Here is a 27,241-nt window from a genome sequence, read left to right as displayed (position 1 = left end):
CAGATCAGTAGCAATAAGACACAGCAAAGGGTAGAAAGTTGAACTCTGGGATATCTAAATATTGTATAAATACAAAAGAAATGTGTATTCCTCCTTGAATCTTGGTGTGCTTTGTGTATTTATATGTGCAGTAATCCAGTGTAAAACGTTGCCTTTGTGCAGGAGCTTGTAATAAAGACTGGTCACTGCTGCTCTCTTTCCTTGTGCCAACTTGGATGTGATATCAGCAGGCCCCTGGTCTCATCTCCGCCTCCTCTTGAAGTCTTCTGCAGACAGCCTTGGAGGCTCCCACAGCTCTGCTCTCTGCACAAGCAATGCACAACTTAGTGATAATGTTGCTGCTATTTTTACAAGGTAATATCTGGGTTTGTGAAGGCATTTGGTGCACACAATGCCAATTTACTATATATCTTTGTCAGTTATTCAGTTGGGGCTGCTAACTTCACATCTAAGATTGCTGATATCACATCTAAGATGGTGATGCCCATCAACAGTCTTAGGGCTTTTGGGTTACAAAAAACTGTCACTTCCAGCGCTAATAGGTCTTCCAAGGTGAGGAGTAACATGTCAGATAAAATGGTGGTCTGAAAAGGTATATATGGTATCCCAAAACTAGGTGGATGCTGCATTCCTCAGATGGGGTAATCCGAAAGGAACTACAAGAAAAACAGAAATGAAAGGCGTGCACATCTAGTGCATTACCAGAGATAATTTAATAATAAGACATTTTTGTATAAAAGTGGGTACTCACAAAATGCAACTGATAAAAGGCCATAAACACAGTGCATGGACATGCACAGAACATGGGGTACAGCTAATGCGTTTCAGGGGCGCACCCCCTTCCTCAGAGCTAGGGCTTTTGGGTGTTTTACACAAGAGAGACTATTACAGGTATAAAATCTATACACATATTATGTTAAGGGAAGCTTTTTGTTGACATAAATAGTCTGGTCTCTTTGAAGGTTTTACTTTTAAGGCCCCCTTCTCACTAGCGGACCTCCAGAGTGGTCCGCTAGTGAGTGGTGGGTGTCCTTTGACACCCGCCGACATCCATTATGATCCTATCTGCTAAAAACAGACGCCAATCGTCTGGTGGATCGGATCAGATGGCATTTGTGTGCAAACGCACCGTCAGTCTGTTTACATCTGACCTCCCATAGAGGAGTGTGAGCTATGTCTGCTCTGCATAAGGTGAGTGGACCAGCCATCTGCCTTCTCAGCAGGGATCAGCAGGCAGATTCCCCTCTGAGCAGGAGGACTCCATTGGAGCCCGCCCCGTGTGTAAGGGGCCTAAGGGAAAACATATTTACTATAGTTTTTGCATTAATCTATGTTTTTTTTTTTTTTCTGTGCAGGTATTTTATTAAAGACTATATTCTCAGCATAGTGAATGTGCAGGAAGGTGACCAGGCAAATTATACGTGTGTTGTTCATAGTGAACTGGATTCAGTGAGCAGATCTGCTCGTTTAATCATGCTCGGTCAGTATACAAAGACATTTTCACTTAGATTCAAAATTCTTCTTACTGTGAAGTTGGCATTTATCTCTGTCTGGTTTTGAGATTGAAATAAAACATTAAGAGAATACAAGGTTTAACAATAGCAATGAATACTGCATATCTGTGAACCTGTGGTCAAGCTGCTTCTGCGGGTTCTGAGATGTTAGTAGGAAATAAGCACAAGAGACATAGGTGGGCGCACAGGGTGTGCCTAGGCACACCCTAATAACTCTTTGTGGCACAGATTCCCCCTGTTTAAAAGTCCTGATATTTCAGAAAAGCCCCCTAATGGGGCTCCTATAAAGTTCGAAAAAAAAATTGTAAAAAATAATAAAGTGATCTTTGAGGTGCACACCCTAATGCATAGGCTGTGCACACCTATTGCAAGAGATGATATACAAAATAAGCAAAATAGCTCAAATTCAAACTATATAATGCTCTACACTATTACAGATATACAGTTTTGTAGGGTACAATGGGAAGCTATATGTAAATAGCAAGTGACTGAATTTGTCAAGAGTTTTTATATCCTACAGCCATTATAATGGGAGATTTAAAATGAGCATACATTCAGATAACAAACCAAAGAAATATGCATAGAAACAAACCACACAGCGTGCTGTACTTACACTGTTGCATACACACTGCACTGCACTGCTCTAGCTCCAACTGGACTATCAATGATAGATCCCTTTAAATATACAGTATACAGTATATGCAGATGATAAAATCATGCAGACAATAAAATAATTTTAAAATCCTACAACCTAATGGTAAAAATCATTGGGTAATGAATACTGAATTTTAGCAGTATCAAAGCTCAGCGAGTGGACAGAATGTTTCCAAAGCTAAGTAAGTAAAGTAAAGTAATTAGCAGTACTGTGCATCAGAGTCCCAAGTCTCTTTATTATGTATTTTGTATGTACTTAGCTTTATTGAATGTATGTTTTAGTTTTTTTTACAATATACAGTGGGTATAAAAAAGAATCAACCCTTCCCCCTTTAAAATAATCACATTTTGTTGCTTTTCAGCCTGAAATGAAGACAGACACAGTTTTTATTGTATCCAGCTGTGCACCTTATAACATCTAAGTGAAAGATATAACACCAACATATCAGAAAAAAATTCTAAATCAGAATTACTGATTTGGAGTTGGAAAAAGGATCACTTCTACCTAAAAATGACTTGTAAACTCAATCAGGTGTAAGCAATCACCTTCTCAATGGCACACAAAGCCATTTGGCTTTCAACTATGATCAGCTGTGGCCATTTTGATTAGCTCTGCATGAAAAGAGCTTTCCTGGAGCATTTCAGTCCTTCATAGTGCATCTGAAGCAAACAATCAACTATGGGTGGTAGGGCACTTTCAAATGTTTTCTGGGATAAAGTTGTGGACAGACACAAGTCAGGAGATGGATTAAAAACATTTTCAAAGGCCTTATCAATGCCTGGAAGCAAAGTTAAGTCTATTATTAAGAAGTGGAAAGTATTCAATACAACACAGACCCTTCCTGGATTAGGACGTCGCTCCAAACTGATCTGAACAATATCACAAATTCTCCACAAATGTGGCTTGTATGGGAAGGTTTCAAGAAAAAATCTAGAAGATTCTGAGGCCACATGGAAAAATGGGTTATGGTCAGATGAGACAATTTTGTTTTATTTGGCCTCAGCACCAAACATAATGTCTGGTGGAAATCCAATACAGATCACCATCCAAATAACACTGTTCCTACAGTAAAGTATGAAGGTGATAATATCTTGTTTTGGAGGTGTTTCTCTGCAGCATTGACTGGAGCACTTGTCCGGGTAAAAGGAAATACAGATGGGGCAAAATATAGTCAAATTCTGGAGGAAAATCTGCTGCCCTCTGCCAGAAAGTTGTCTGTGGGAAGAAGGTTTACCTTCCAACATGACAATGACCCAAAGCACACAGCAAAATTGACCACACAGTGGTTGAAGGAGGAAAAGGTGAATGTCCTTGCATGGTCTAGTTAGAGCCCAGACTTGAAACCCATTGAAAATCTGGGGAATGACTTGAAGACTGTGGTCCACAAATGGTCATCGTCAAATTTAACTGAACTTGAGCAGTTCTGCAAAGACGAGTGGGCAAATATTACAAAGTCTAAATGTGCAAAGTTAGTAGATACATATCCCAACAGATTTAAGGCTGTAATTAAAGCAAAAGGTGGTTCAACAAAATATTAACACAAGGGGTGATCCTTTTTTCCAACTGATTCTGTTTTTGATTTTTTTTTCTGAATGTTCTGGTTACAGTGCCTTGAAAAAGTATTCATATCCCTTGAAATTTTCCACATTTTGTCATGCTACAACCAAATACATAAATGTATTTTATTGGGACTGTATGTGATGGACCAACACAAAGTGGCACAGAATTGTGAAGTGGAAAAAAAATAATGGTTTTCAAAATGTTTTACAAATAAATATCTGAAAAGTGTAGCGTGCATTTGTTTTCAGCCCCTTGAGTCAATATTTTGAAGAGCCACCTTTCACTGCAATTACAGCTGCAAGTCTTTTTGGGTACGTCTCTACCAGCTTTGTACATCTAGAGTGAGCTTTTTGCCCATTCTTCTTTGCAAAATACCTCAAGCTTCGCAGATTAGATGGAGAGCATCTGTGAACAGCAATTTCCAAGTCTTGCCACAGATTCTTAATTGGATTCAGGTCTGGACTTTGCCTGGGCCATTCCAATGCATGAATATACTTTGATCTAAACCATTCCATTGTAGCTCTGGCTGTATGTTTAGGGTTGTTGTCCTGCTGGAAGGTGAACCTCTGCCCTAGTCTCAAGTCTTTTGCAGACTCTAACAGGTTTTCTTCTAATATTGCACTGTATTTGGCTCCATCCATCTTCCCATCAACTCTGACCAGCTTTCCTGTCCCTGCTGTAGAAAAGAATCCCCACAACATGATGCTGCCACCACCATGTTTCACGGTGGGGATGGTGTGTTCAGGGTGATGTGTAGTGTTAGTTTTCCACCACACATAGTGTTTTGCTTTTAGGCCCATAAAGTTCAATTTTGGTCTCATCTGACCAGAGCACCTTCTACCACATGTTTGCTCCCTTGCACATGGCTTCTCGCAAACTGTAAACGGGACTTCTTATGGCTTTCTTTTATCAATGGCTTTCTTCTTGCCACTCTTCCATAAAGGTCAGATTTGTGGAGTGCACGACTAATGCCCTGGACACATGATCGCACATTCCGACAACAAAATCCATTGGATTTTTTCCGACGGATGTTGGCTCAAACTTGTCTTGCATACACACGGTCACACAAAGTTAGTCGTAAATTCCAAACGCCAAGAACGTGATGACGTACAACACGTATGATGAAGTTCTATAGCCAGTGCGGCTCTTCTGCTTGATTCTGAGCATGCGCGGCACTTTGTGCGTCGGAATTGTCTACACACGATCCAAATTTACGCAAAAGGATTTTGTTGTCGGAAAATTTTAGATCCAGCTCTCAAACTTTGTGTGTCGGAAATTCCGATGGAAAAAGTCCGATGGAGCCTACACACGGTCGGAATTTAAGACAACAAGCTCCAATCGCACATTTTCCATCTGAAAGTCTGATCGTGTGTACAGGGCATAATAGTTGTCCTATGGACAGAGTCTGTCACCTGAGCTGTGGATCTCTGCAGCTCCTCCAGAGTTACCATGGGCCTCTTGGCTGCTTGATTAATGCTCTCCTTGGCCAGCCTGTCAGTTTAGGTGGACGGCCATGTCTTGGTAAGTTTGCAGTTGTGCCATACTCTTTCCAGTTTCGGATGATGGATTGAACAGTGCTCCGTGAGATGTTCAAAGTTTGGTATATTTTTGTATAACTTAACCCTGCTTTAAACCTCTCCACAACTTCATCCCTGACCTGTCTGGTGTGTTCCTTGGCCTTCATAATGCTCTTTGTTCACTAAGGTTCTCTAACAAACCTCTGTGGGCTTCACAGAACAGCTGTATTTATACTGAGATTAAATTACACACAGGTGGACTCTATTTACTAATTAGGTGACTTCAAAAGGCAATTGGCTCCACTAGATTTTAGTTAAGGGGTATCAGAGTAAAGGGGGCTGAATACAAATGCATGCCACTCTTTTCAAATATTTATTTGTAAAAAAAAGTTGAAAACCATTTATCATTTTCCTTCTACTTCACAATTATGTGCCAGTTTGTGTTGGTCTATCACTTAAAATCCCATTAAAATAAATTTACGTTTTTGGTTGTAACATGACAAAATGTGAAAAATTTCAAGGGTATGAATATTTTTTCAAGGCACTGTATATCTTTCGCTTTTTTTGTTTTTTTTACGTTGCACTGAGTAAATATTTGCTGGCTAAAACAAAAGCTATGTCTGTCTACATTTAAGGCCACAAAATGTGATTTTTTTTTTTTAAGGGAGTTATTCTTTTCTATACCCCCTGTATGTATAACTAAACTAATATTATGCCTTTATTTTCTGTGTATATGTATGTTTCATACAGTATGTACAGTTGTGCTCATAAGTTTACATACCCTGGCAGAATTTATGATTTATTGGCCATTTTTCAGAGAATATGAATGATAACACAAAAACATTTCTTTCACTCATGGTTAGTATTTGGCTGAAGCCATTTATTATCAATCAATTGGTTTACTCTTTTTAAATCATAATCACAACAGAAACTAACCAAATGACCCTGATCAAAAGTTTACATACCCTGGTGATTTTGGCCTGATAACATGCACAGAAGTTGACACAAAAGAGGTTTGACCCTCGAATCTTTCATCCAGCGCTGCACTGAAGTTTCTGGATTCTGATTCACGGGGAAAGCAAAAGAATTGTCAAAGGATCTGCGGACTGTATAAAACAGGAAAGGGATATAAAAAGATATTCTAAGGAATTGAGAATGCCAATCAGCAGTGTTCAAACTCTAATCAAGAAGTGGAAAATGAGGGGTTCTGTTGAAACCAACCCATGGTCAGGTAGACCAACTAAAATTCTAGCCACAACTGCCTGGAAAATTGTTTGGGATGCAAAGAAAAACCCACAAATAACTTCAGGTGAAATACAGGACTCTCTGAAAACATGTGGTGTGGCTGTTTCAAGATGCACAATAAGGAGGCACTTGAAGAAAGATGGTCTGCATGGTTGAGTCGCCAAAAGAAAGCCATTACTACGCAAGTGGCACAAAGTATCCCACTTACAATATGCCAAACAGCACAGAGACAAGCCTCAAACCTTCTGGCACAAAGTAATTTGGAGTGATGAGACCAAAATTGAGCTTTTTGGCCACAACCATAAACGCTACATTTGGAGAGGAGTCAACAAGGCCTATGATGAAAGGTACACCATTCCTACTGTGAAACACAGACGTGGATTGCTGATGTTTTGGGGATGTGTGAGCTACAGAGGCACAGGAAATTTGGTCAAAATTGATGGCAAGATGAATGCAGTATGTTATCAAAAAATACTGGAGGAACATTTGCATTCATCAGCCAGGAAGCTGTGCATGGGACCTACTTGGACATTCCAACATGACAATGATCCAAAACACAAGGCCAAGTGGACCTGTCATTGGCTACAGCGGAATAAACTGAAGGTTCTGGAGTGGCCATCTCCCTCTCCTGACCTTAATATCATTGAGCCACTCTGGGGAGATCTCAAACGTCCAGTTCATGCAAGACAATTCAAGAATTTACAGGAACTGGAGGCTTTTTGCCAAGAGGAATGGGCAGCTTTACCATCTGAGAAGATAAAGAGCCTCATCCACAAATACCACAAAAGACTTCAAGCTGTCATTGATGTTAAAGGGTGCAATACACGGTATTAAGAACTGGGGTATGTAAACTTTTGATCAGGGTCATTTGGGTAGTTTCTGTTGTCATTATGATTTAAAAAGAATAAACACAGTTGATTAATAATAAATGGCTTCAGCCAAACACTAACCATGAGTGAAAGAAAAGTTTTTGTGTTATCATTCATATTCTCTGAAAAATGGCCAAGGAATCATAAATTCTGCAAGGTATGTACTGTAAACCTATGAGCACAACTGTATATTTAGGTGTAAGGTTCCACCAACTGCCCCTTAATTCTTTGGTGCCTTGCTTGTTCATCCAGGCTGTGAGTTATTAATGGTACTCAGTAAATATTCATTATACTGTGATCCCCTAAGATCTATTACCTTCTGTCATAAATCATGTTAAGTGTATTTTAATGTAATGCTTTTAGACTTACCAGAGCCTCCTTACAACTTGGAACTCTCCACATTTCAAGATACAAGTGTGACTTTAAGCTGGACCCCAGGAAAAGATAACAATAGCCCCATTGACGGTAAAGTTTTATACCTTTTAACCTTAATTGATGTGATTTTGTATTTCAATATGTGTATTGAAGTAACAATGTTGTATAAGGCACAAGTGACAAAAACAGAAGTGAAAATCAAGTACCCTCAGGCAGTGCTACTCTTTCAAATAGTCATAGACATAGAACCTCTGGATAAGAAACTCGACGTAAAAGCGTTTGGCGGGAGTGCGAATTAACATAGCCATATAACATAATAACAATTTTTTTTTGTTTGTCAAGTCATTCACTGTAGAGTAAAAAAATACATCTCTAATCAACTAGGGACCGGTTGCAGGTTGTCCCATCAAGCTACTTTAAATTATAGCATTAGGAATGACTTGCACAGGGAGAAAGATGTATGTTGTAAGGAACAGAGGAAAAAAAAAGGGGGGGGGGATTTGGAAGGGTAGGGAGGGGGAGGGAAAAAGGGAACCCCTGTATACATTTCTACTAGTATCATTTCAGCATAGAGATATATGTTCTGTCAGAACATCTTATAGTTAACAACAATAACCAGATCAACATAAATTTTAAGAAAAAAAAGAAAAGACAAAGAGAAAAGGAAATAAATGGAAAGAAAGAAAAAAGGAAAGAATAAAAAGAGAAAGAAAAAAGAGAGAGGAGAGAAGAGGGTCAGCCAGAAGCGCTTTAAGGTGTAGATAGATAACGTATCCATGGATCCCATGTTGCATCGAATTTCTTAGTAAATTGATGTGATTTTGAATTGATTTTGAAATCTGCTCTAACAATCAGAAAAATACAAGCAAATGTGAGGTATCACCGCAAATGTTAGAGTGAGTGCAATAATTCTAGTGCTAGTCGCCATTCCACGCGCATGCGCAATTTTAAAGCGTGACATGTTCAGTATCTATTTACTCGGCGTAACACCCTCTTTCACTTTGTACAAAAAAATTGGAGTAAATATTGTGTATTTTTTCCCAAAAAAAAAACACTTTTACAAAACCGCTGCACAAATACTCTCTATAGTCTCTACTTATAAAAATGTATAATGTTTGGGGGGTTATAAGTAATTTTCTAGCAAAATAATACTGATTTAAAATGTAAACAAAAAGTGCCAAAAAAAGCCTGGTCGGCAACTGGTTAATACTGTACTGTAAAGCCCAGCAGTTTTGTCAACTGCATCCAACTGGAGAGATTTCCCTTCAATTTCAGTTTCATAGCCACCACAGAAAGTGAGGGGATATCTAGGTAGCCACCAGGATCAATAGAATAGAGGTCCCCTCTATTTCTGTTCTGGATTTAATCATACTTTTGGTGAAAATTGTAAACAGGTCAAATAGAGGGTGAATCTCCCCAGCTGCAGCACAGGGACAACAATAAATAATTGAAATTTCAGTTACTATCTGCCAAAGAGACAGTAATACATTTTTACATTAACAATTTGTTAAAGGACCTTACAGCAGTGTTCAGTGGAACAGGTGTCCCCGTATGAAGGTTTTCCCTCAACACCGGTTCCACTGAGAACTGCTGCAAAAGATACATAGAAAAACATCTAGGCCTGGAGTGGCCGTAACCAATATTTTTATAACTCAAACTGTAATTTTATGTGTTTACAAGTACTGTATTTTTAATGATATTACAGTTCAAACATATCATTCCAATTACAAATAAATTATATGAAGAACCTCATGTTGTGAACTTATGACTGTCACTATATTGTCACAATTCTGTGGGAAAACTACAGGCAAACCAGCCCAGACCAGCCCTCTTAAATTTCAGTAACTGTATAACCTAACCTACTACTGCCTTGTGTGCTGCAGATGCCTGTATGTCTAACGAAAGTCAGGAAAGCTATAGTTGTTAATAAAAAACTGATCTTTTGGAACTTTGTGAAAAATGTTATGAAAACATATTATACACTTTAACCAGTTGCCGACCGCTGCACGACGATGTACGTCGGCATAATGGCATGGGCAGGCAAAAGGACTTATATATAAGTCCTTGCCTGCCCGCGGGCGGGGGTCAGATCGGACCCCCCCCCCCCCGGTGCCTGCGGAGGTCGGATTATCGTCAGGGGCAATCAAAGGTGAGGGGGAGGCCACTCATTTGTGCCCCCCTCTCGCGATCGCTCCTGGTGAATTAAATGCTTCCTTGGCTTCTGTAATGTAAACTGAAGCGGAGGAAGTGATGTCATCTCTCCTCGAGCCGGTCTTTTCGTTCCAGCGCCGAGGAGAGAAGACATCAAGTAAGTTTGCACCAACACTACACTAACAGTAGAACATGCAGGCACACTTTTCACCCCCCGATCACCCCCTTGTACCCCCTGTCACACTGACACCAATAGCAATTTTTTGTTTTTTTTCTGATTATTGCATTGGTGTCAGTTTGTGACAGTTAGAAGTGGTAGGGCAGTTAGGGTTAGCCCCCTTTAGGTCTAGGGTACCCCCCTAACCCCCCCTAATAAAGTTTTAACCCCGTGATCACCCCCCGTCGCCAGTGTCACTAAGCGATCGTTTATCTGATCACTGTATTAGTGACACAGGTGACGCTAGTTAGGGAGGTAAGTATATAGGTTCGCCGTCAGTGTTTTACAGCGACAGGGACCCCCATATACTACCTAGTAAAGGTTTTAACCCCCTGATTGCCCCCTAGTTAACCCTTTCGCCAGTGATCACCGTATAACTGTTACGGGTGACGCTGGTTAGTTAGTTTGTTTTTTATAGTTTTAGGGCACCCGCCGTTTATTACCTAATAAAGGTTTAGCCCCATGATCGCCCGGTGGTGATATAAGTTAAGTTTTAGGGTCAGATAAGGTCTGCGTCGCCCCAGGCAGCATCTGGTGAGTGCCAGTAGCGCTAACACCCACGCACGCAGCATACACCTCCCTTAGTGCTATAGTATCTGAACAGATCAATAGCTGATCCAATCAGATCTATACTAGCGTCCCAAGCAGTTTAGGGTTCCCAAAAACGCAATGTTAGCGGGATCAGCCCAGATACCTGCTAGCACCTGCGTTTTGCCCCTCGGCCCAGCCCACCCAAGTGCAGTATCGATCGATCACTGACACTTACAAAACACTAAGCACACATAACTGCAGCATTCACAGAGTCAGGCCTGATCCCTGCGATCGCAGTTTTTTGGTAGCGCTTTCATACAGTCGCTGACAGTCAGGAGCTTTTTTGCCTGTGAGTCTCACTAGTGTACCACTAAATTTAGAGCCCAAAATGGCAAATCGAAGGTACACTAGTGAAGAGGCCTACACGTTTCTGAGCATGACAGATAGTGAAGAGGAAGTTACTCATCTGTCAGATTCAGGCTCAGAATACAATCCTGTAGACGGCAGCGGCTTCATGACAGATAGCTCTGACGACAGAGTTTTGGTCCCTGCCAAGGTCAGGCGTACCAGACTCCAAACTTCTTCTGCTGTTGTTGAGGTGCAGGAACCACAGGGCTCTCGTATGGAGCAGAGAAGTACTAGCGCCGCTATTCCTTCTGGTGAACTGGCAAGCACTAGCGGCCTGGTACACCCTGGTCGTACATCCAGCACTGCAGTAACACTTGGTGATGTGGCGAGTCCCATAAGTGCAGTTCAAGCTGGCGAGGTGGCAAGCACAAGTAGTGTCCCACTGCCACCTAGAAGACAAAGACAGGCCCGTCGTGCCCTTCCTGCTGCATTCGCCAATCCTAATTGGGAACCCACCACTTCTGCAGCACCCGTACTTTCCCCATTCACTGGCCAGCCCGGCATTCAGGTGGAAACAGTTGATTTTACGTCACTTGATTTTTATTCGCTGTTTTTCACCGAAGATCTCTGTAGATCTATTGTGGACCAAAGCAATTTGTACGCTGGTCAACACATCGCCACTATTCCCCAGTCCTCCCTTGCCAGAGATTGGAGACCAATTACGGTCTCTGAATTTAAGATCTTTCTGGGCCTTTCCTTCAACATGGGCATAAATAAAAAGAGTGAGTTGCGGTCATATTGGTCCACTGACCCAATTTACCATATGCCCGTGTTCTCTGCCTCCATGGCCAGGGCACGATACGAGCAGATTTTGCGGTTCATGCACTTCAACAACAATTAACTCTGTCGTCCTCGTGGAGACCCTGAATACGATTGGCTCTACAAAATTCGGCACCTTGTAAACCACTTCAACCAACGTTTTGCAGACTTGTTTACTCCCCATCAAGTTGTCTGCGTTGATGAGTCCCTGATTAAATTTTCTGGCCGCTTGTCATTCAAACAGTACCTTCCCAGCAAGCGTGCCAGATACGGGGTCAAGATGTATAAGCTCTGTGACAGGGCCACTATACATGTAGCTTTATGGTTTACAAGGGCAAAGATAGTCACGCAGAGCCGACAAACTGCCCTGACTACATAGGAAGCTCTGGCGAGATTGTGTGGGACTTGGTGTCACCCTTATTCGGAAAGGGGTACCATTTATATGTGGACAATTATTACACGAGCGTGCCACTTTTTAGTCACCTTTTTGATCATCAAATTGGAGCATGTGGCACCGTGCAATCTAATCGCCGGGGCTTTCCCCAGCGGCTTGTAGATTCCCGTCTTAGGCTGGAGGAGAGAGCCTGCTTGCGGTGTAATAATTTGCTCGCTATGAAGTGGAGGGACAATAAGAATGTTTTCGTTCTTACCTCCCTTCATGCAGACACGACGGTCCAAATTACTACGGCGACTGGTGTTGTGGAGAAACCCCTCTGTGTCCACAAATATAACCAAAATATGGGAGGGGTGGACCTCAACGACCAGTTGTTTGCGCTGTACCTAGTTGCCCGTAAGGCCAGACGCTGGTACAAAAAAGTGTCTGTATACTTATTTCAATTGGCTTTGCTGAATGCTTATGTGCTATACAGAGCTTCAGGACGGACTGGATCCTTCCTTAAATTCCAGGAAGAGATCGTCAGAGCCCTTCTGTTTCCAGACGGTGCTCCACCTCACCATCCCCAACCAAATGCAGTAAGCCAGCTGCATGAGAGGCATTTTATTTATGTCCTCCCGAGTACCCCTATCCAACGAGCCCCCCAAAGAAAATGAAGTGTCTGCAGGAAGCGCGGATATAGGCGTGACACCCGCTATTATTGTCCCTCCTGTCCTGGCAATCCTGGTCTTTGCATTGGTGAATGTTTTGAGCGCTACCATACACTAGTTGAGTTTTAGCGTAGGGTACAGCATTGCACATACTAGGACACACTTTCACAGGGTCTCCCAAGATGCCATCGCATTTTGAGAGACCCAAACCTGGAACCGGTTGCAGTTATAAAAAAAAATGTAAAAAAAATAAAAACACAAAAAAAAAAAAAAAAATAGTTGTTTTATTGTTAACTCTCTCTCTATTCTCTCTATTGTTCTGCTCTTTTTTACTGTATTCTATTCTGCAATGTTTTATTGTTATGTTTTATCATGCTTGCTTTTCAGGTATGTAAATTTTTTATACTTTACGGTTTACTGTGTTTTTTTGTTAACCATTTTTTTGTTTTCAGGTACGCCATTCAGCTGCAGCGCGGATTTATTTATCTTGACAGCAACAGCGTTTGCTCCCACGATACATAAAGCCATGACTCCAGCGCTGTCGGAGGTGATTTCACCACCACAGATACATACTTCAGCATATATGCCAAAGCGTGGGGGCAGCAGTGGCCGGAGGAGCGATTTGCTCCTACCTTTTGCAGGAGGATGCCCCCATGCTTCGACATATATAAACGGTGCATATATGCCCATCATTAGAAGTGGGTGGATGAAGGGAGGTATTCTAATGGTGGGCATACCCACCGATCAATCTCTTTTTTTCGTTCAGCCCACAGGCTGCATGAAAAAAAGTTTACAATATATGCCCAACAAAGACCAGCAACGTACTGGTATGTTGCTGGATTTTAAGTGGTTATACCAGAATGATGCCTGCAGGTTTAGGTATCATATTGGTATCATTCTTTTCAGCCAGCGGTTGGCTTTCATGTAAAACCAATCCTAGCAGCTAATTAGCCTCTAGACTGCTTTTACAAGCAGTGGGAGGGAATGCCCCCCCCCCCCACCGTCTTCCATATTTTTCTCTGGCTCTCCTGTCCCAACAGGGAACCTGAGAATGCAGCCAGTGATTCGACCAGCTGACCATAGAGCTGATCAGAGACCAGAATGGCTCCAATCATCTCTATGGCCTAAGAAACCGGAAGCTACGAGCATTTCATGACTTAGATTTCGCCATTGGGAAATTGGGAAAGCATTTTATCACACCGATCTTGGTGTGGTCAGATGCTTTGAGGGCAGAGGAGAGATCTAGGGTCTAATAGACCCCATTTTTTTCAAAAAAGAGTACCTGTCACTACCTATTGCTATCATAGGGGATATTTACATTCCCTGAGATAACAATAAAAATGCTAAAAAAAAAAAATGAAAGGAACAGTTTAAAAATAAGATAAAAACGCAAAAAAAATAAGAAAGAAAAAAAAAAAGAAAAGCACCCCTGCCCCCCCCCCCCCCCCGCTCTCGCGCAAAGGCGAACACAAGCGTCGGCCTGGCGTCAAATGTAAACAGCAATTGCACCATGCATGTGAGGTATCACCGCGAAGGTCAGATCGAGTGCAGTCATTTTAGCAGTAGACCTCCTCTGTAAATCTAAAGAAGTAACCTGTAAAGGCTTTTAAAGGCTTTTAAAAATGTATTCAGTTTGTCGCCACTGCACGTTTGTGCGCAATTTTAAAGCATGTCGTGTTTGGTATCCATGTACTCGGCCTAAGATCATCTTTTTTATTCCATCACACATTTGGGAAATATAGTATGTTTTAGTGCATTAAAATTTAAAAAAGTGTGTTTTTTCCCAAAAAAATGTGTTTAAAAAATCGCTGCGCAAATACTGTGTAAAAAAAAATGAAACACCCACCATTTTAATCTGTCGGGCCTTTGCTTTAAAAAAATATATAATGTTTGGGGGTTCAAAGTAATTTTCTAGCAAAAAAAAAATATTTTTTCATGTAAACAAAAAGTGTCAGAAAGGGCTTTGTCTTCAAGTGGTTAGAAAAGTGGGTGATGTGTGACATAGCTTCTAAATGTTGTGCATAAAATACCAGGACAGTTCAAACCCCCCCAAATGACCCCATTTTGGAAAGTAGACACCCCAAGCTATTTGCTGAAAGGCATTTCGAGTACATGGAATATTTATATTGTGACACAAGTTGCGGGAAAAAGACAATTTTTTTTTTTTTTTTTGCACAAAGTTGTCACTAAATGATATATTGCTCAAACATGCCATGGGAATATGTGAAATTACACCCCAAAATACATTCTGTTGCTTCTCCTGAGTTCAGGAATACCACATGTGTGCGACTTTTTGGGAGCCTAGCTGCGTACGGGACCCCGAAAACCAAGCACCGCCTTCAAGCTTTCTAAGGGTGTAAATTTTTGATTTCACTCTTCACTGGCTATCACAGTTTCGAAGGCCATGGAATGCCCAGATGGCACCCCCCCCCCCAATGACACCATTTTGGAAAGTAGACACCCCAAGCTATTTGCTGAGAGGTATGGCGAGTATTTTGCAGACCTCACTTTTTGTCACAAAGTTTTGAGAATTGAAAAAAGAAAAAAAAATACATTTTTCTTGTCTTTCTTCATTTACAAAATACTCACCATGCCTCTCAGCAAATAGCTTGGGGTGTCTACTTTCCAAAATGGGGTCATTTGGGGGGGGGGGTTTGTGCTATCTTGGCATTTTATGGCCTACGAAACTGTGATAGGTAGTGAGGAGTGAAATCAAAAATTTACGCCCTTATGCCCCGTACACGCGGTCGGATTTTCCGATGGAAAATATGCGATTGGAGCGTGTTGTCGGAAATTCCGATCGTGTGTGGGCTCCATCGGACATTTTCCATTGGATTTTCCGACACACAAAGTTTGAGAGCAGGCTATAAAATTTTCCGACAACAAAATTTGATCGCATCAATTCTGACAAAGTGCCACGCATGCTCAGAAGAAATTCCGAGACGGAACAGCTCGGTCTGGTAAAATTAGCGTTCGGAATGGATACAGCACTTTCGTCACGCTGTAATGTTTTAAATTGTTTGATACAGCGCACTCTCTTCTTCTTTATAATGTGAGAAGAATGAAGTAGTTTTGCTGCTCATATTCACACAGACTTCTCACAAACTTCTTTCTTTATTATTTATCGTGATTCCCTCAATATATTTTGATTTGTCACATCTGACCAAATTTCTTTCTTTTTATTCTTATTTTTGTTTTTTGTTTTTTTCAAGGCTGTTTTTTTTTTTTTTTTTTTTGGGGGGGGGGGGGGTTGTATTTTTTTCAAGGCTGATCTTTGTTTTATTTTATTTTTAGTTTTACTCCATAATATTTTTGTGTGTGTTTTGTGTGTCAAGTTACCACAACACCATTGATATCTTGTATTATTTAATCTCAAGGAGATTGCTTGGTATTGGTGTCCCTTGTTAATTTTACATTGTATTTTTGAAATGTACCTGAATCCTCACAAACAAACTGTCCTTTTTGAAGGAAAACACACATAGGCGAGTATAATTGAACCAAAAATTCCTTTATTAAGGGCTCAGAACCAAACAAAGAGGGAGGCAACGCTGGAGAAACATCATAAATTGGCGAAGCCTTGGACCCCCAGGGCACACATCAGTTCTTTTACTGCAAAATTGGTGGCCTGAGGAGTCCATATCTAAAGGAGTGCAGTCTGGTCCAGAAGTCCCAGTGATCATGAAAGCAGCAGATGACATCTATGTCCCCAGGCTGTGGTACTACAAGAGCCTGCATCTTTTGCCAGACCAGACTAGACCTAGGGTCATCACTCTCTGGTCTTCTTTCCATGCTCTTCCCGGCTGTGGCTCTGGTGTTGGAGATGTGGCAGGAGGAGGAGTAGGACCTGGAGGAGAAGGAGGAGGAGTAGTAGGACCTGGAGGAGGAGGAGGACTATGTGTGAGGTCACAAATGTGGGTAGCACATGTTATTTGCCTCTCAACCCCTTATTGAGAGCTTCCAAAATTAAGGACTCACACAGGAGTCGTTGGCCCTCCTCCATCTGCATCGTTTTGCCAGCAAAGTCCTCCTCCACACTGTGGGGGCTTCTCAGGGCCTCTGTAGCCTTCCAAAAGAGGCCTATGGCAGCCTCCTCCAGGTTACTCCTCTTCCTGCCACCTTGTCTTTGAAGGTGTAGGGGAGGGACCTGGATATCAGGCAGCCTGCTTGGCCCGGCCACCTCCTGGCTGAGACTTCCCTGTGTATGAAAAAAGTGACATGGTTTTAGTTTTTGCATCATCAATCACAATCATAAATTAGTACTCCAAACTAACATCTAGTTAACATCAGTAATTGGACAACCATGAAGATTTAGAGGAATGCTATACCTGGCTCAAGCTGGGCTCCTCCACATGTTGCTGCCTGGAAGGCCCAGGTTGGGCTTCAGAAGCCTCAGCTGGGGGGGAAGGAAGCCTGGAAGGAAGATTGGAGAGTGCTGGCCTGGGTTCAGTCTGACCTGCCAGAAAATGCAGTCTGTCATAGTACCACAGCCTGGGGACATAAATGTCATCTGCAGCTCCTGATCTCTGGGAATCCTGGACCTTCTTGTGCTCCCTTAGATAAGTGCTCCTCAGGCCACCAATTAGGATCTTCAAATAGGTGATGTCTGCTGTGGGGATCACCGTCTTCACAAATTCCAGCAAATTATCCAGCGCTGCTTTCCTCTTTGTTTGGTTCTTATATTCAGGGTGGTTTATCTCCCATAGACAGGGCAGCTCCCTGAACATATCAATGAAGATTGGCATAAAGTCCTTATCTTTCAAGATATCCATTTTCACTGCAAGACACAACACAAGACAAACCCTAATGTCAGCCTAAAGTCTTCTAAACGTGTGCAAATACAGGCCTCAATCTAGAAGCAGTATAGGCCCAATGTTAAATCTTACCTTCGCAATCATGATCGGCGCCTCCGTTACTCCTTCCTCCGCTCACAGATCGTACGTGCTACGCACGCGTGTTATGCTTTATAGACACTGTGCATGCGTGAAACTCCGCCCACCCCTGACGTTCTTTCTAGTCTATTCCCCGCCCCTTCTCGTTCGTCACAGTGGGGAAGAGCACATGGTGGAGTCAGAGCAGGTGTCTGATAATTACACCAACGAGGAGGAGGAGGAGGAAAGCCCGAAGGCAGAAACATCCCAATCCAGAAGGAGACGATTTAAGGCATCAAATATGTACTTTGGGGAGATGGTCGACATCCTGAAGAAGGCCGACTATGACGGGAAGTATGGACCTTACCCCAACCCCAATCTCCGAAAGGCCAAGATCATGGCAAAAGTGGTCAAGAGTCTGCACCGGAATTTCGGGGTACGACGATCGAAAGATCAGCTCAGGAAACGGTGGTCGGACCTAAAATTAAGAGAGCACGAGCAGTACAGAAAGATCCGGAGAGTGCTGCAAAAAAGTAAGTAGTTGTGCTGTGTTCCTATTCTTTTTATGTTTATTACATTTGTGCTGCTCCATGTGCTTTTCTTAACTGTTATCCAGTTTAAAATGTCAACTTTCATGTTCATGGGCACATTATTCGTTCGTATCAAACATTTGTCTTTCGGCCTATGAAACAACATTGTTTTGGCCATATGCATTTGCCCACATTTTTTAGGGCCTACTTGTGTGAAACTAATTTGGTTGTGTAGATGGGTTTGTTACTAGAATGAAATGCAAACTAGATTCTGTGTAAGGAGAGGACACTCAGCAGCTGTTTACACATCTGGACGCTGGAGCACAAGAACACCCTTTTTATTAGGGGGCCCACACAGGTGCTCCAGTGTATACTATAGGGGTGTCTCCATCTGTGAAGCTTGTACAAAACAGGTAAGTATTGAAGCTTCACAAAGGACAAGAAAAATGCAACATCTTGGAACTCTGCCAAAACAGACAATTGTACCCCACTTCCAAGCAATGTTTCATATTTATAGTTCTGCCATCAAATATCTGTGAGCTAAGTAGACCTATTTTTTTTTTACATGGGGAGAAAAGACTCGGAGGACACCCCTCATCCGAGGAGACCAGAGACTCCCCACCTCTGGAAGAAGGGGAAATCCACCCAGAACAAGCAGAGCAGGAGGAGGAAGATGTGGTGGAAATTGACACCACAACAGGTGAGTGTCTGCGACCACAGGCTCAGGTAAGAGATGGATGCCGGCATATTTATAATACATGGTGTTTTTTGGTTTCTATCTTTTTAGGTGATGGTGATGTTGTGGATCCAGATCCTTTCACCTCGGAAAGTGCACAGATCCTGATCGGGGAGATCATGGGGTGTAATAGGGCCTTGGAAAACATCAAGAAAAACATCAATGATGTTCTTCAAAAAATGAAGAACATCATTGATGTTTTAGGGAGAGTTTAAAACCCCTCCAAATCCCTTTGTTTTTTTTGTGTGCTAAAAATTTTTGACATTTTTGACAAATTTGAGAAAAGCCAAATTTTGAAGATGCACACAGTGTGTCAACATGTACTATCAGCCATCACGGGAGATCAACGGACGCGTTTTGGGGGTGCAACCCCTTCCTCAATAATAAAGTAGCTGTGAGGAAGGGGTTGCACCCCCAAAACACGTCTCTTGATCCCCCGTGATGGCAGGTAGCACATGTTGACATCCGTAAATTTGTGTGCATCTTCAAAATTTGGCTTTTCCTGGGGTGACTTCACCCCATCTGAATGAAATATCAAACACAGTTTGTAAATACTCATGTCTGATATTGCCTTCAAGTTCTACCAAATGTGAACTTTGTAAGTTCAAGATTTGTGTCTTTCTTGGTGGTTTTAAACATGCCTGTTTTATCTGAAATGGACATTTCTACTTTTTTTAATGTGACCCCAAAAATTGTTATACAACAAACATGTTGGTTTGTTTTAAAAACCTTTTCTAAATGCACATGTGATTGTGCTGGTATTAAAAAGATTGATAATCAAGAATGTGTGGATTATTGTTTCAACGCTACTACACTTTTGTGGTGCTCTAATTGGTGTTTTCTTTGACAATTGCTGTTTTTTCCTAAGGGCAAATCCACTTTGCACTACAAGTGCAGTCTCAAGTGCACTTGTAGTGCAAAGTGTCTATGCCTTTAGTAAATAACACCCACCAGTGCTTTGTAAGGTTACACAATCACGCCATTTTCAGGACTCATCACATTTCTGTCAGGGTCAGCTAAAACAAACGCAAGCAGTAAATGTCACCAAAGATTTGAGTAGTTATTTGTTTTTTTTTATTTGAAAAAGGTTTCAGACATTGTCTGGCATATTGATAGCCCCCCTACCCGCAAAGAATTCAAGGTATCTTAGCCGGACATCACGGGCACTCGGGGGGGGGGGGAGCCAGGACGGCCACTTTCAAGTGCCGTCAGGGTTGTTTCATTTTGAAGTCCAGCCTCAGGTCCAACTGAGCCAGCATAGTTGGCAGAATGTTGCCGTAAAAAGTTGTGTAGAACACAGCACGCCAGGATAATATGATTTAGTTTGTACTCCGCCATGTGTATGGGTGTAAGAAATAGGCAGAACTGGCTGGCTATGATTCCAAACGTGTTCTCCACCACTCTTCTGGCTCTTGCCAGGCGGTAATTAAAAACCCTCATCGGGAATGGCCACATAAGATGGTCCCCCATCCGCAACGAAGACAAATGGAAGTCCTTCCACATTGTCTTCTGGAGGTGGCAAGTCCAAGCTGCCATTCTGGAGACGCCTATAGAACTCTGTCTGGGCGATGACTCCATCATCTGACATCCGGCCATTCTTCCCTACGTCCACATACAGGAACTCATAAGTAGCTGACACCACCGCCAACATTACAATACTATTGAACCCCTTATAATTATAATAGTACGACCCCGAGTTGGGGGGTGGGACGATGTGGACGTGTTTCCCATCAATTGCCCCTCCGCAGTTAGGAAAGTCCCACCGCTGGGCAAAGTGGGAGGCCAGAGTCTGCCATTCCTGTGGCGTGGAAGGAAACTGTGGAGTCAAACAAAAAAAAAATGTATTCATTTTGCACATTAACAGGGAAAGCTGATTAGACACAAACATTCTTGGCCAACATCAAGATAACATTTATTTGAGGGAGTTTTTAAAGACCAAAGTATAAGGTACACCTATCAGATTCCCCCTCCCCCCCTCTCATGGGCCATGTCTAACATTATGGGGGGGGACTCTTGGACAGGTAACCCTCTCCACTTCATTGAGAGATGAATGCCTAAATAATGGGTATTACTTTGAACAGCCCCTCCTTAGTTACACTATTGGCAGCCCACTGGACAGGTAAGAAGTGTCATAATACAAAGATATAAATACACATTGTACACATTTGAGCACATTTGGAGATTCTGCTATTACCTATCAAGATAATAATAGTATACAGAAACTTGAGACAGTACCATTTGAAAGTATACAGGCAGGCACTTGCACTACATGCTTTGGGGAATTCATGCATGAATCTGAACACAAAAGAGATGGGTATAGTGTGTATGGGTTTGGCAAAGTCAGCAGATAGATGATTGAGGATAGATATAGAATTGATATCAGCTGACTTAGCAGCTGGGGGGAGGGAGGGTTAAAAATGATTTGGGGACCCCAAAAAAAGCCTCTGGCACTCTGCCTGAATTTAAAGCACAAATCACATTTGAAAACATTTTAGGGGGTGTTTGGGGTAAAGCACTACTATGGAGCTGATAAAATACATTGTTAAGTGACTACATGAGGTGAATATAGGGCCAGGAGGCCATGCTATGGAGGTAAGTGAAGGCAAATATGTATGAAGGACAAAAAAAAATTACATAAAAATCCAGCATGCATGAGAACAAAGGGGACATTCACATCATATTACAATCATGGTAATTAGGGAATGAGGAAAGAAATACAATATATTATCAAACATTAAATACAATAAAATGTGATGTTAAAGGATAAATCTTACCTTAATATACTCCTTCTGCAGGACCTGGATGATGGCAAAACAGGTCTCTGGGAGAATGATCTCCAGAGCCTGGGGGGGAGATGCCTGTCGAGAACTTCAAGTCCTGCAGGCTTCTCCCCGTCGCCAAGTACCGCAGGGTGGCGGCGAGCCTCTGCTCCGGAGTGATGGCTTGCCTCATGAAGGTATCCTGCCTGCTAATATAAGGGGTCAGCAAAGCCAACAAACGGTGCAATACGGGGTCCGTCATCTGGAGCAAGTTCCTGAAATCATCAGGATTATTCTCACGGATCTCACGGAGCAAAGGCATATGACAGAACTGGTCATGCTGAAGCAACCAATTCTTGGTCCATGAACTCCTCCCCACCCTGTTCATGGACTGGACTTGTGTCGAGGTAAGGACCCCAACACCAAGCCCCCGCATAGCATGATACGAGGAGTATGTATACGCAACATGGCTAGAAAACGGTCGGCTGCTCAGAACAAAGTAACAGAACGCACTGAACAGCAAGGCCTGTGAAGAGCTACTTGAAAAACAGTAACGAACGAACAAGAACAGAATGACAAGAGTCACGCGTCACTTGCTGCACGCACTGAAGACCAGATACAAACCCACAAGCACAAACTGAACAGCAGAAAACAATCTGTAAACCACGAGTCTGAAAAAGCGCGAATCATCTCTCACCAAACTTTTACTAACACGAGATTAGCAAAAGGAGCCCAAAGGGTGCCGCGCTTGGTTCTGAACTGGCCTTTTCTAGTCTCGTCGTACGTGGTGTACGTCACCGTGTTCTTGGCGATCAGAAATTCCGACAACTTTGTGCGACCGTGTGTACGGATTTTGATGTTGGAATGTCCGATCGTGTGTACGGGGCATTAGAAATCCTGAAGGCGGTGATTGGTTTTCGGTGCCCCGTATGCAGCTAGGCCCCCAAAAAGTCCCACATGTGGTATCCCCATTCTCAGGAGAAGCAGCAGAATGTATTTTGGGATGTAATTCCACATAAGCCCATGGCATGTTTGAGAAATATATAATTTAGTGACAACTTTGTGCAAAAAAAAAAAAAAAAAAGGTTTGTCACTTTCCCGCAACTTGTGGCAAAATATAAAATATTCCATGGACTCCACATGCCTCTCAACAAATAGCTTGGGGTGTCTACTTTTCAAAATGGGGTCATTTGGGGGGTGGGGTTTGTGCCATCTTGGCATTTTATGGCCTTCAATCTGTGATAGGTAGTGAGGAGAGAAATCAAAAATTTACGCCCTTAGAAATCCTGAAGGCGGTGCTTGGTTTTCGAAGCCCCATACGCGGCTAGGCTCCCAAAAAGTCCCACACATGTTGTATTCCCGTACTCAGTAGAAGCAGCAGAATGCATTTTGGGGTGTAATTCCACATATGCTCATGGCATGTGTGAGCAATATATCATTTAGTGACAACTTTTTGTAAATTTTTTTTTATTTTTATTTTTTTATCATTATTCAATTACTTGGGACAAAAAAATGTAATATCCAATGGGCTTAACATGCCTCTCAGCAATTTCCTTGGGGTGTCTACTTTCCAAAATGGGGTCATTTGGGGGGGTTGTACTGCCCTGCCATTTTACCACCTCAAGAAATGAGATAGGCAGTCATAAACTAAAAGCTGTGTAAATTCCAGAAAATGTACCCTAGTTTGTAGATGCTATAACTTTTGCTCAAACCAATAAATATACACGTATTGACATTTTTTTTTACCAAAGACATGTGGCCAAATACATTTTGGCCTAAATGTATGACTAAAATTGAGTTTATTGGATTTTTTTTATAACAAAAAATTGAAAATATCTTTTTTTTTCAAAATTTTCGGTCTTTTTCTGTTTATAGCGCAAAAAATAAAAACCGCAGAGGTGATCAATACCATCAAAAGAAAGCTTTATTTGTGGGAAGAAAAGGACGCAAATTTCGTTTGGGTACAGCATTCCATGACCGCGCAATTAGCAGTTAAAGCAACGCAGTGCCAAATTGTAAAATGTGCTCTGGTCAGGAAGGGGGTAAATCCTTCCGGGGCTGAAGTGGTTAAAGGGGTTGTAAACCCTCATGGTGTTTCACCTTAATGCATTCTATGCATTAAGATGAAAAACCTTCTGTGGTTCTGAAGCCCCCCCGAGCCCCCGTTTTACTTACCTGACCCAATCTTTCTCAGGCCGGGAATGAACACACCAGCCCTACCTGGTGTCTCGTGTCCTGATTGGATAGATTGATAGCCATTGGCTCCCACTGCCCTCAATCAAATCTAATGACGTGGTGCTGGGGGCATGGCCGAGTCCTGCATTCTGTGTAAATGGACACAGATGCGGGACTCGGGAGCGCGCCCGCACGGGTGTCTACCAAGGAGAGTGCTTCTCCAACGTGGACACTCGATGCGGGAAGGAGCCACCAGCGCCGCTGAGGGACTCCAGAAGAGGAGGACCGGGGCCACTCTGTGCAAAATGAACTGCACAGTGGAGGTAAGTATGACATATTTGTTTGTTTTTTTTTAAACAAGGAGGCAACTCTTTACATCTAGAGGAAAAGAGATTTCATCTCCAAATACGGAAAGGTTTCTTCACAGTAAGAGCTGTGAAAATGTGGAATAGACTCTCTCCAGAGGTGGTTCTGGCCAGCTCAATAAATTGCTTTAAAAAAAGGATTTGGATTAGTTTCTAAATGATGGCGACCACTATTTATGTTATAACATTGTGGTCCGTCATGATGTAAATATACGTCACTCAAAATGGCCACCCAGAACGCTGCCACGCATGCCACGTACCGCGTCATGATGTATTTACACATTGCGCATGCGTGCCAGCGCTCTAGGTGGCCATTTTGAGTAAAAATTGGGATGTATGGGAAAATATGCCATTTTAGTGTCAGAAGCCTGTGAAGCAGTCGAGATCACTGATGAAACTGGTCAGGCTCCAGTCCTGCTGTCCACCTCCACCCTTTGAGGATACATCCAGCATGGATCCACCTGCATTTACATGATAATTACTGCTTGCCTATCAAGGATTACTTTGTGTACTGATAGAGCTAAAGAAGTTGGATGTGAACTGTCTGCTTAACAAGCACCTAACATACTTTAAATGTGTTTGGTCACAATGCACAAGACTTTACATGCCTATATTGCCACATATGTGGTACTGTGCACAAGTGTCCGCTGGCACTGAGAGAGTTAAAATCTGGATGTATATCGTTTGTTGGATGAGTTTCCCCAGTTACCCGCAACTTGGTTTATTTCAACATTGTTATGGTTTTGCATCAGGAATTGCCTGAATGCTTAATTATATGGAGTATGTTTTTAACCAGTCAGATTCTTTAGTAAAAACACAAATAGATCGCTATGAATACAGATAAATATGGAATTAAATAAATATTTATTCACTAGGCATGTATTCACAATATAGAATTAACAAAAACAGTGCTGCACTACTATAAATCAATATATGTGTGTGTAAACCAATGAATAATCAATAATCATCATCATAACCATATACACGGAAGAAAACATAAATACTTATGAGTCCAAATAAGTATATGTGCGTATCAAAGTCCATCAAAAATAACAGGTGACTGATTGAAGTGGATCCAAAATTAACAATTCACCAATAGTACAAAAATCACTAATCCAAAAGTGCTTGTGTTCGCCTCCACCAGTATCACAGGTTGCTCACCTCACATAACTGTCATGGTACTTACACTTTCATTCCTCTGTTTTAGACACCTGCTTCCATAGGTTCCAAAGAACCCCGATCATCTCACCAAGTAGGATAGGTATGAGGAAAGAGAAGGCAAAATCTATTGCTCTACATATAAAAAGTAATTTATTCTCATTAAAAAGATAGATAGTACAAGGATGGCACTACAAGCCACGCTAGCTGGATAAGCATGCAAACAATGGTATCTCAAGGTGGCCATGATGTGACGTCAATGCGCAGGCTCTGCCCCCGTATACACGTGTCTTCAAGGCGTTGACTTCTTTAGTAAGGGGGGGCTAGGACATCACTCTACTGTTTATATATTTCCTTTCTTCCCAAACACACGTGGGCGGCTGATTAGCCTCTACCACATTCTCCTTTACGGGAAATTGCGTGGGGGGAAGGGGTCACTTAGAAAAAATGCTGGGGACATAATAAAATCTAAAAATGAGTTGGATCTCTGATGCAAAAGTTAGGAAAAATTGGACCACGCATACAGCATAATCACATCACAGGGAGTATCGCTATAGACCACAGACAGTATCGGAATAAACCCAAATTCTAAATAAATCTTATTCCCAAAAATAAAATAACAAAAGAAAAGAAAGTGTAAAATAAAAATGAAAATAAGAATAAAAATAAAATAAATAAATATAAAAATAGAATTTAATTAAAAAGAAAAATTAAATGAAAAAAATGAAAAATACAAATAATATAAAAACAATTAAATAAAGATTAAATAAAAAAAAGTAAATATTTAATCTTTAATTATGTTTGAATTATTATTTGTATTTTAATTTTTTTTTTGTATTTTCATTTATTTTTTCTTTTTCTTTTATTTTAATTTTTATATTAATTTTATTTTTGTTTTTATTCTTATTTTCATTTTTTATTTTTATTTTACATTTTATTTTATTTTATTGTTATTTTATTTTATTTTTTGTGGAATTGTTAGTGATAGCAGCTACTCATAATTCATAATTTTTGATTGTTTTCATGTAATGTTTAAGAGATCTAGTGACCCCATACATTTCTAATACAGCAATATTTAACAGTATGAATTTTTCATTATCAGGAGTTGGAATTCCATATATATCAATTGGACTATGTAAAACACTTAGAAAATACTAAAACAAACTAATAATTGAATATAGTTATGACATGCACATTTACCTAATAATAGAGATTACAAATAAACAACTCCCTTTTCAAACATAATGGATATTTTCATATGATTGTAAATCAGAACACAGTATACATGGGTATACTGTGTTCTGATTTACAATCATATGAAAATATCCATTATTATTATTATACAGGATTTATATAGCGCCAACAGTTTACGAAGCACTTTGCAATAAAAAAGGGAGTCAATACACTTATAATACAATAAAATACAAGAGGATTAAGAGGGCCCTGCTCAGAAGAGCTTACAATCTAATAGGGTGGGGCAGGTGGTACAAAAGGTTGCAACTGTGGGGAATGAGCTGGTGGAAGTGGCAGGAGATTAGTTGGCGACGTGATAGGCTTTCCTGAAGAGATGAGTTTTCAGGGATCGCCTGAAGGTAGCAAAAGTAGGGGATAGCCGTATAGATGGAGGTAGCGAGTTCCAGAGGATGGGAGAGGCTCTGGAGAAATTCTGGAGACGAGCATGGGAGGAGGAGATGTTTGTCAGTAAGAATCATTTATAATTCATTAGCTTATACAGTGCCTTGAAAAAGTATTTATACCCCTTGAAATTTTCCACATTTTGTCATGTTACAACCAAAAATGTAAAT

At 41.4% G+C, this 27,241-nt stretch overlaps 1 protein-coding gene across 3 annotated transcripts in view; it reads left to right on the top strand.

Annotated features, from left to right (window-relative positions):
- L1CAM (L1 cell adhesion molecule) overlaps positions 1–27,241 on the top strand; it is a 1,396,060-nt gene that overhangs the window by 945,391 nt on the left and 423,428 nt on the right. For all 3 annotated transcript variants that reach the window (XM_073600356.1, XM_073600355.1, XM_073600354.1), the window contains 2 exons: positions 1,356–1,480; positions 7,724–7,825. In XM_073600356.1, the coding sequence (XP_073456457.1) occupies positions 1,356–1,480; positions 7,724–7,825 (227 nt within the window). The remainder of the gene's footprint in view (positions 1–1,355; positions 1,481–7,723; positions 7,826–27,241) is intronic.

The sequence above is a fragment of the Aquarana catesbeiana genome, linkage group LG09, assembly GCF_042186555.1.
Source record: "Aquarana catesbeiana isolate 2022-GZ linkage group LG09, ASM4218655v1, whole genome shotgun sequence".
NCBI classification, from domain to species: domain Eukaryota; kingdom Metazoa; phylum Chordata; class Amphibia; order Anura; family Ranidae; genus Aquarana; species Aquarana catesbeiana.
Note: the sequence above shows the minus strand (reverse complement) of the source record. Positions and strands in the feature narration are given on the sequence as shown.